At 37.0% G+C, this 11368-nt stretch overlaps 1 protein-coding gene across 1 annotated transcript; it reads left to right on the top strand.

The window, feature by feature from the left end:
- The first annotated feature begins 795 nt into the window (after positions 1-795).
- Positions 796-5218, top strand: LOC106778742 (phenylalanine ammonia-lyase class 2). Its single transcript, XM_014666728.2, has 2 exons — positions 796-1324; positions 3236-5218. The coding sequence occupies exons 1-2, from the start codon at positions 933-935 to the stop codon at positions 4983-4985; spliced, it is 2142 nt and encodes a 713-aa protein (XP_014522214.1). The 5' UTR covers positions 796-932; the 3' UTR covers positions 4986-5218.
- The last annotated feature ends 6150 nt before the right edge of the window (positions 5219-11368 follow it).

Here is an 11368-nt window from a genome sequence, read left to right as displayed (position 1 = left end):
GGATACTATATAATCTTAAAAATCCAACCCAATATTCATGTCTTTTGTTTCTATTCATGTTTACCATTTATTTTGAAGGCAAGTAACAAGAACATGACCCTTCAATACAGACAATCCCAGGTGGAGTTATTTAGTTGAACATTGATCTACAAATATGCAAGAATATGTTAAACCCTAACCGAAACAATCTTGAACCTTTTTCTTTCGTAATAGTAACACCTGCCATAAATACTTGCTGCATCTTAATTTCTCTACCTTCCTCTGCCCTCTGCCATGGCCCCGTCTTTTTCATGCTCCATTTTTTATTATTATTATAATAATCACATCACACTCGTTTTTCATTTCCTCATTCCTATCTTTTTCCAATCCAACTCATTCTGAATCAAGACCTCATAATCATCACGTATAATAAAAGCTTTCTTATAAGTAAATAGAAAAAACAAAATTTTTAAATCTTGTAATAAATAGGTTGACGTTAATTGGAAAAATAGGAGAATTAAAAAATTAAGTATTTAATTTATTTATGTGTGTGTTGTATTCCACGTCCTGTGTTGGTAGGGGAGTGGCTAAGTGGGTTTCAGTTCTCAAGGGTGACATCGCACCCAGAGAAGGGGAAAGAAATTGCCACGTCGCTGAAGGAGAGCCGCTGATCTAGGCTAGTAATCCAACGCTTATAATTATTTCTCCACCAACCCCCTTCACTAGCCCTTGTGCATCGTTACCACCCTTTATACCCACCTACCAGACACCAACGCTCCAGATTCGCTACGGCCTTAACACTCTCCGTTATATATAACCCCTTTCACGAACCAAACTAATCATTCACCACATTACGCTTACGACCTCCTTCTCCTCTCTCCGTATCAGTCTCCTCATTCCTTTATTTAAAGCCGCTTCCTCCACTCACCTACCCGAACGCTCCACTAACTCAAATGGACGCTACAATCCCCAATGGTAAAGACGCTTTCTGCGTCACTGCCGCCAATGCCGCGGGGGATCCGCTCAACTGGGCCGCCGCGGCCGACGCGCTCTCGGGTAGCCATCTCGACGAGGTCAAGCGCATGGTCGCCGACTACCGCAAGCCCACCGTCCGCCTCGGCGGCGAGACGCTCACCGTCGCTCAGGTGGCGGCGATTGCGGCGCACGACCAGGGTCTTAAGGTGGAGCTGGCGGAGGCCGCCAGGGCCGGCGTCAAGGCCAGCAGTGACTGGGTCATGGACAGCATGGACAAGGGCACCGACAGTTACGGTGTTACCACCGGCTTCGGTGCCACCTCCCACCGCCGTACCAAACAAGGTGGTGCCTTGCAGAAGGAGCTTATCAGGTCATTATCAACATTTTATCAACAAAATCTCTCTCTCTTTTCTCTCTGTATGCATTATTACGTTAGCGTTGTTGCACCTCGTGAATCAACGCAAGAAAATGGCGAATTTTCTACCACATCTTTCAACATGTCATGCATAAACAGAAAAATTTTGTGTATTACAAATTAGATGTTTCCTTTTCTTTTCTTCTTGCGGTTTTACTAGTACTGATCTTAAAACGTCTTTCACAAGTAACATCTCTTTCTTTTTTGGTTCTGTCGAACGTGTAACTGTGGTGCAGCATCGTGAAGAAAAGTTGCATGATGATGTATCACAAAATTAAAAAGAAAAAAACAAATTATTTTGCAAAAATTCATTGCTGAACAAGATTTTTTTAATTTTTCTGTAAGGCGTGTTTGAAAAATAAGATATGTTTAGAAAATTTTGAATCCACACAATTAATTGACTTTTAATGAGTTAGACTAATATATGTTGTTTTATTTTTACTTTTTCTCTGCTTGTTTTCTATTTTTTCTTTCCTCTATGCCATCTTTCATTATGAGAAACAATTATGGATGGACGATCTAATTAATATTTACGTTTTTTATTATTCTTCGTCTATCCTTTTCTATTATTATTCTTTTATCCCTTTACATATTATTAAATATTTTTTATTGCCCATGCACCTACCCATGCGTCTTTTATTTTTATTTTATTTTATTACTGCTTTCATTTCTCTTTGGTAAATTATTGGTTCTAGGTTAGCTGAAACATTCACCACCACCTAATTAGCGTATATAAATAAACATATAACTGTTATTTGATATTCATTGTTTCTCATGGTTGAGAAAAGATGTAGATAAGTAGGCTCACCTACCACAAATATTTGGTAATAGTTTTTTCTACTAGAGAGAGTTGGTGTCTTATACTAAATAAAAATTAGTTTAATATGCTATACTTTTACTTTTAATTATAGTTTTATATATTTTTCTAATACGATAACATTTTCAAACGTGTTTTTTGAGGTTTGGTAAAAACTACATCTTTCAGACGACATATAAAGCGTAATTATTTCATGGTTATTAAAAATATTTTAACTGTTTAAAGCATGTTTAACAATGACACTTACTGGAACAATTTTGTTTTTAATATAAAAATAGAAACTCTTCGGACGAATGATTGATGTAAAAAATATCAATAATTAATGAGCTATTTTGCGGTGAACAAATAAAAAAATTGATATTTTAACATCATTTTAATTGTTTATTTGAATTTATTTTAAAAAAATATTTAAAATAAACCAATCATAATTTATCACTTCTCAAAAAAATATAAAAAAAAAATTGTTAAAAGAATTTTCACCAAATAATAAACGTGGTTTTAAACAGCAAGAAAAGGAGCTGGCTTGAAAGAGATTTGTCTCGAAAGAGATTTGTCTGAATCCAATACAGTACCTGGATCTGAACTCGAGGTCCTGTTGAGTTGAAACGGCCGAGTGGCGAGTTCACTCATTAAAGGAAAACACGACGCCAATTGTTTATTTGCACGTGACGCGAGGTTGGTGAGACTGTCTAGCCCTTCCCACCTTTCCAAGTCCAAACACCCCATCTTTGACTCATTACCTCAATTTCCTAATTTATTTTTTGGGTTAATTTATTACACAAAATAAAAAGTTCAATTTTTTATTTTTAATTTTTTATGACATCAGCTTACTAGTCATGTCAATTATTTATTTTTCTTTTTTTTTTCTATCTTTATCGTGGTGTCAGTGTTCATGAATTTCTTTTCTTGGTTTAGTACGTTGATGCCTTCACCTAATTCCCCACCCAACTACATCATATTCTTTATTACTTTAGCTAAGAGAGTGATTTATAAAAGGGTTCAGAATTCTTAATCCTTTTTTTTTTTTTTAACTTTTGTTCTTCTTTCAGGTTTTTGAATGCTGGGATATTTGGCAATGGTACAGAGTCGAATTGCACCCTACCCCACACTGCAACTAGAGCAGCTATGCTTGTGAGAGTGAACACTCTTCTCCAAGGCTACTCTGGAATCAGATTCGAAATTTTGGAGGCCATCACCAAGCTTTTGAACAACAACGTCACTCCATGTTTGCCACTTAGGGGAACAATCACAGCATCTGGTGATCTTGTACCTTTGTCGTACATTGCTGGTTTGTTAACTGGCAGACCAAACTCAAAGGCTGTGGGTCCCTCTGGGGAGATTCTGAATGCTAAGGAAGCCTTTGAATTTGCCAACATTGGTTCTGAGTTCTTTGAGTTGCAACCTAAGGAAGGGCTTGCCCTTGTGAATGGTACGGCTGTTGGCTCTGGCTTGGCCTCCATTGTTCTCTTTGAAGCAAATATTCTGGCTGTCTTGTCGGAAGTTATTTCAGCAATTTTTGCTGAAGTTATGCAAGGAAAGCCCGAGTTCACTGATCATTTGACTCACAAGCTAAAGCACCATCCTGGTCAGATTGAGGCCGCAGCTATCATGGAACACATTTTGGATGGAAGCTCTTACATCAAAGCTGCTAAGAAGTTGCATGAGATTGATCCTTTGCAGAAACCCAAACAAGACCGCTATGCCCTTAGGACTTCACCCCAATGGCTTGGTCCTCAAATCGAAGTGATCAGGTTTTCTACCAAGTCCATTGAGAGGGAGATAAACTCAGTCAACGACAACCCTTTGATTGATGTGTCAAGGAACAAGGCCTTGCATGGTGGTAACTTCCAAGGAACTCCAATTGGAGTCTCCATGGATAACACCCGTTTGGCTCTTGCTTCCATTGGCAAACTCATGTTTGCTCAATTTTCTGAGCTTGTCAATGACTATTACAATAATGGGTTGCCTTCAAATCTCACTGCCAGCAGAAACCCCAGCTTGGATTATGGTTTCAAGGGAGCTGAAATTGCCATGGCATCTTACTGCTCCGAACTCCAATATTTGGCTAACCCTGTGACCAGCCATGTCCAAAGCGCGGAGCAACACAACCAAGATGTGAACTCTTTGGGATTGATTTCGTCTAGGAAGACAAATGAGGCTGTTGAGATCCTCAAGCTAATGTCTTCAACTTTCCTCGTTGCACTTTGCCAGGCCATTGACTTGAGGCATTTGGAGGAGAATTTGAAGAACACTGTGAAGAATGTTGTGAGCCAAGTTGCCAAGAGGACTCTCACCACAGGTGTCAATGGAGAACTTCATCCTTCAAGATTTTGTGAGAAAGACTTGTTGAAAGTTGTTGATAGAGAGTACACATATGCCTACATTGACGACCCCTGCAGTGGCACATACCCTTTGATGCAAAAACTAAGGCAGGTACTTGTGGAATATGCATTGGCTAATGGAGAAAACGAGAAAAACTTGAACACGTCGATCTTCCAGAAGATTGCATCCTTTGAGGAGGAGTTGAAGGCCCTTTTGCCTAAGGAAGTAGAAGGTGCAAGACTTGCATATGAGAATGACCAATGTGCAGTTCCCAACAAGATCAAGGAATGCAGGTCTTACCCCTTGTACAAGTTTGTGAGAGAGGAGTTAGGGACATCGTTGCTGACTGGTGAAAAGGTCATCTCACCCGGTGAAGAGTTTGACAAGGTGTTCACTGCTGTGTGCCAAGGGAAAATCATTGATCCTCTTTTGGAATGCCTTGGAGAGTGGAATGGTGCTCCTCTTCCAATTTCTTAGTTAATCATTTTCTGTATCTTGAAGAGTGGTTTCTTTCTATATACGTATTTGTGTTCATAAGAATTTGGTTTGTCTATAAGCCTGTGGCAAATCAATCCACATTACAACTTTCAGGCTTCCTTGATGCCAAGGAACTTGTAATTCATATTGTAATAGAATTCCATTTGTTTGCCATAGCTTTGAGTGCAAATATTAATGCATGGCCATTCATGTGAAGAATGTTTTCTCTATTATTCTTATTGTGCTTCAACTTTGGAGAGAGATTTTACATTTATGAAATTATAGGTTTCCTCAATAGATGGAAAATTTCAAATACCTTCTTTTCATTCTAAGGATAATAAATAATTTATCACGAGTGGGCGTTAGTTTTTGCTGATTCTTGTTTGTGTCCGTAACCCAATAGATTGAAGCTCTATAAATTGGTTGGTACGTTTCAAGTTATTAAGTCTAATCTACTTTTTCATCATCATATATATATTGAGTGAGTATTTATAAACTAAGAATCCATGAATGTGTCTTTAAATATAGGAGTTTAGGTCGGACCTTTGTTGGAGTTGTCATTATACCTTCGGACATTTTTTTGGAGCTTTTGCTAGTGCACCAAATCTATTGTTTGAGTTGTTGGAGCTCCTGCCATTGCCATCGTTATCGTCAGAATTATTTAAAAATCTCTCATGAAGTGCATCACTACGTGTTGAAATTGAACATTTAAAATCTCTCATGGAGTCTATCACTAAGTCACCTTCGGATACTTGCTCTTTATTCATGATTCGTAATAACTAATGTTTTTACTACTTTATGTAAGGGCTCTTTCCATAAAGCATATGACCCCTCATTCATCTCTTTAAACATCATATGTTTTCCTTTTTGATAACCACATTACTATTATATGTGAGACTCGTATCCTAAAAAAATGTCATCATAATGTTTCTCTTTTGCCATTCTTCAACCTTAAAGATGTTCTTTATGTTATAAAACTTTCTAATAATCTTATTTATGTTCAAAAACTTATTGTGTTCTGTAACTTTCTTTCTCATTCATTATGTTTTTCAACATCTTCTCATAAAAAAGATAACATAAAGTGTTCTGTAACTTTCTTTCTCATCCATTATGTTTTTCAAGATCTTCTCACAAGGAAGATTATTAGAACTATTAAGGAACCTAGAGAGTTGTATTGTTTTAGCAACTTGAGAACTAAAGATAGTATTAGTATACAAAAGACTAAGAACGAAGCCTATGACTTGATAGAGAGTATGACAGCTAATGGACAAGAAGCATATAGTGAAAGGGGCGTACCTACACAACAAAGAGGAGTCTTGCACTTACCTACAAATGATGCAATGCTAGCTCAAAATCATCTTTTGACTCCAAAGCTAGATACATTGACAAAGATCCTCTCACAACTTCCAAAGGAGCTTCGTAATGTCTCTCAAGCACAACAATTATGCGATCTTTGTGGTGGTGACCATATTAATGGTCAATGTGTTATACCTGAGGAGATGCAGCAGGAAGCTAACAATATGGGGAACCAATACCAGTTCAGACAAGGGAATTTCAACCAAGGAAATCCTAGCCAAGGTTGGAAGAATCATCCAAGTATTGGTCAACAACAGAATAACCCATCAGGGCAATCAGGAGGCTTCAGGGAGCAGCAACCTTTAACTATGTGCAAGCAAGTTACACATCTGACAGAGTTTGTCAAAGATATGAGTGAAAGATTTGACAAATTCATGAAAGTCTATGAGTCCATAGCTTTGACAGCTGTCGAAAAGAGTAGAAACCACTAAAAAGAATCAGTTTAGGGCTAATACTGATGTTAACCCTAAAGAAGAATGCAAAACTGTGGTGACTAGTACTAAAAGAAGGACTGAAAGGGAAGTTGTAGAGATTGGAAGCAGTAACGAAAAGGAGGAAAGAGAAGTCATTGAGATTAGCAGTAGCAGTGAAGGGGAAGAAGAAGAGGAAGCAAGAGTTAGTCATAATGAGCTTAAAAGAGAAATTTATAATCAAATGACTATAGTGCCTTCAATTATTAAACAGATTCCTGCAAGGATGAAATTCTATCTTGGAGATATGATAGATTTAGATGAAGATGATGACGAGCAGGAATTTGAGATTCAACCTCTGAAGAATTATCCGCTTAAAGCAAAAGATCCAGGTTGCTTGAATTTGGCATGTATGATTAATGATGTTGATATAGGAGAAGCAATGATAAATTCTGGATGTAGCATTAACATGATGCCCATGCGTTTTTTTAAGAAAATTGGAGGGTTAGTGTTAAAGTCGTCTAATCTTACAGTGACAATGGTAGATGGTCCAGTTAAAACACCATTTAGTGTGGTGGAAAATGTGGTTGTAAAGGTGGAGCAGCTAGATTTTTAGCTATTTTATCATCATGGGCATGGAAGATGAGGAAAGAATTCCAGTAATTCTTGGACGACCTTTCATGGCAACATCTAAAATGTCTATTAGTGTCCATGATGCAAGGATCATGATGAGAGACAAAGAGAATGTATTCTTTTATACTGGCTCTAAAGAGAAGAGTACTAGAATTAAAAAGAGAGCCAGGCATAAGAAGTCAAGAGGAGAAGCTGCACCAAAGGACAACACATTAGGTACGAATTCTAATAGTTGTAATGTTTTACAGGTACCTAAAAATGAGGAGGTTGAGAAAGGAGGTACTATCCACTCCGAATATGCACCATTTCCAATAGGAGCACAAGTGAGATTCAAGAATAAGAAGTGTCTTGTTATTAAGATTCGGGAAGATCGCAAGTTGGAAATTAGAAAACCATTCACAAGAGCCATAAAGAAAGTGGATAGAAGGCAACTGATGAGTTGGGTTGATGAAGATCCCAACAGGGATGGAACAACTTGATTACATTTAAATCCCACCTTGTATAAACATTTGTAGTTTTAGGTTTATTTGACATGTAATTTATTGGATTTTTGGACACTTTTTGGGTAGCATCTACTGACGGATGCTAAAACTTTTATGTATTCACTGAAGGATACAAGGTAAGTACACCTACTGAAGGGTGTTGGAAGGAGAAGCACTTACTGAAGAGTGCTAAACAAGTTTGGGTCAGGCTCGTGACGTTAAACAAGCGTTACCCGGGAGGCAACCCAGTTAACTGTTTTGTTTTTTTGTTTTTTTTTTATCCTGTGTTAAAGTGCATTGCATGTGTAATTGTTGCATCTGAGAGGGGAAAGGTATATATTTGAAAAATTGAAAGAAAAACTGAGTGCTACAAGGTAAGATTACTCAAAAGAAAGCAAAAGAAGAAGAAGTGAAAATTAGCGCAAACCGCTGAGCGGTCCATTTTACCGCTGAGCGGTTGCGGCGCTGAGGGTCTCGGCTTTTCTTAAAAGCTGAGCGGTTTTTCAAGTTTCTCACTTTGAAACTCTTCTTTGCATTTCGCCTGAGTGGTCTCCCTAAGCCCTAATGCTCCTTTCACTTTCAAGAGTTTTTTTAGAGAGATTTCCTCACTTTCTCATCACCCACTCACCAAAAATTCAACTTTCTACCATTGCTTTGTCAAAGTTTGGGGTTTTTGGTTGAGGGATTTGCATTGGAGAGGACATACATCATTAATTGATTAATTTTTCTGTAAGCATTCACAATCTCCATTCAAGTAAGTATGAAAATTCATGTTTAGGGTTTCTATTTTGGGGATTTATTGATGAACATGCTTAGGAATATGATAAATTGGAGTTTTTGATTTCTATGCTGGAATTGATAGAATAGGAACTGTTTGAACCGATTGAATTACATGATTGTGGTCTGGATTGATGAAATTAGAAAAAGAGTGGAGATTAGGATCATTTAGGAAAGGATTTTGAAAAACCCTAGCCGTCACCGCTGAGCAATATTTTTTGGCACTGAGCGGTGGCGCGGCTTGAGGCAAACCGCTTGAGCGGTCTTCATGGACGCTGAGCGGTTTGCAACAAATTTGCCTAAATGTTGAAATTTTTGGATGTTTGTGTGTTGAGGAGCCCTGTTTTTCCTCAAGAATTGTATGATCTGATGATGCACTAACCTCAAATGATGTTTCTGTGAATATTATTGGATGAATTTGATTTATGCAGGAATGTCTACTTCAAGAAGAGTTATGACAATGGGCAACGAAAGGAAGGAACCGGAGAGACGTAGGAGATACTATTCTTCGAGGTTCCTTTCAAGGAAACATGAAGAACATTATGTTATAGTCCAGGAGAGGCGTTTTCTAATGGAGAGGAAGGCTATGTACATCCCTGACCTAGCTCCAAAGTTTGGTTTGGAGATTGAGAGGCGAGGTTAGGAGAGACTGACGACTTATCCAACACCAGCTAGTATTGAGTTGGTGAAGGAGTTTTACACCAACGCTTTGCCGAGAGGAGGAGTGTCTGCAGGGAGATACATGAGCTATGTGCGTGGACACTTGATCAACTATGATTCTGATACCATTAACGCCTTTCTAGGGACTGAGTGGCCAAGAGAGCAGTGTGATGGGTGTCGCCACCCAATCAAATTTAATGCGCATTTTAAAGTGCAGTATAGCTAGGGAATGACCCCTAGGTCGTCTCTCAAAGACCAAATGTGGTTCGAGAATTAGGTCAGACACGCAGTGGTGGGGGGGGGTTGTGAAATTGGTTTTGTTTGTGAATGCAACTGACGAAATTAAAAATAAAAATTAAACACATTCGAACATCATAAAAAGCGTTAAAGAGAGTAAAAATGCTAAACCNAATACTANANTAAACAANTATCTAAACATAGTTAAATTAAATTAAATACAAAACTAAATTAAAGAAATTAAAAACAACTCAACCAACATTTCAAACTAATTTAAAATAAAAGAAAATAAAAAAGACATAAAGTTTATCTAAAACCTAAACTAATCAAAAATAAAAGAAAATAAAAAAAAACATAAAGTTTATCTAAAACCTAAACTAATTTAAAATAAAAGAAAATAAAATAAATAAAAAAACATAAAGTTTATCTAAAACCTAAACTAATTTAAAATAAAAGAAAATAAAAAAAAATATAAAAATAAAAAATAAAACACTCAAGGTCATAAAGAAAAGGAACATTGCATATGAAAAGAAAACCAACGTTAAGCTAACACATGGAATTGAACAATGCAGCAACTCATCCTTAATCAATCATCACCACTTTTTCTAAAAGAAAGAAAAGGAACTAAATCCTAAAAACAATTAAACTAAATTAAATGTTGTGGCTGCACTTTTTCATTGAATGAAAGAAAACTTAAATTGAAACATTCTCCATGTCAATTAAGAAAATGAATGCACCTTTTGAATGCAAAAATATATGGAAGCGTGACTTTCTCCCTGCAGCAACATAAATCACATCAATCACCGTTTCTTGAAAAGCTAGATTTAATCAANAAAGAAAAACATCATGTGCTACTGCTGCAATGAATCAACCATAATATGCAAGAATCGTTTTTAAGGAAAGCTGAAAAAATTTCTCGTGACTGCTGCTGCTCATTCCTAATAAAAGAAACTAATGTGTGTTCTAATCAAGTGGTGATAGCTTTCCGTGACAGCTTCAGCTTCGAGGAATCATCCATGTTTCTTTAAAAGAAAAATAAATTCCTTCCATGTGCAGAATGTGAATATATTGCAGTAAGAAATGAGTGGTGGCTGGCCTCCTCCATTCAACCAAATTCAAATTGTGTAAACATTGTTTTTCTTTCAAGAGAAAAGCAAATATTCAAAAGCCAAAAAAAACAAAAACACGTTCCAGCTCCCTCAAAATTGTTTCAGCCGAGCATGAATAATGTGAGTGACGGTTGATGCTTCTTTCCTCCTAGGATCAAGTATCTCCAAAAATTAGGGTGGGGTCAACCCAACCCTAGGGTGCCATGTGTCTATTTTTTACTATTGGGCTCAACAATAAATACCAAAAGTTGGCCCACAATGTCAAAGTTTGTCTAAAAATTCTAAACTACTAAATTAAAATACAACTAATTCTAAAACGCTTATGGAAGAGTCTTGATTTATTTTGTCTTCAATCTAATGCTCCAAAATATATCTCCAAAATTTTCCCTGCAAATAATAATGCAAATAATTATCTCAGAAAATTCAAATTAATTAAAATTAGAATTTCCGGTCAAATTAAGCATATTTAGGAAAAACGGGAAAATACCGGAAAATTAAGCACAATTCCCTGATTAATTCTAGCACAATAAACTAAGTAAAGTCAAGAAAATATTGACTCATCAAAATAGACCACACTTAGTCTTTTGCACTCCTGGGCAAAATCAAGACGCAAATCAGGGAACAGTGCAACGGACATCAGGGAATTGACACAGACTCAGTAGACAGAAAACAAAGACTGACAAGGAAAGAAACAGGATTACACATTCCTCAAGAAATCT

Source organism: Vigna radiata, unplaced genomic scaffold (genome assembly GCF_000741045.1).
Source record: "Vigna radiata var. radiata cultivar VC1973A unplaced genomic scaffold, Vradiata_ver6 scaffold_348, whole genome shotgun sequence".
Taxonomy (NCBI): Eukaryota; Viridiplantae; Streptophyta; class Magnoliopsida; order Fabales; family Fabaceae; genus Vigna; species Vigna radiata.
Note: the sequence above shows the minus strand (reverse complement) of the source record. Positions and strands in the feature narration are given on the sequence as shown.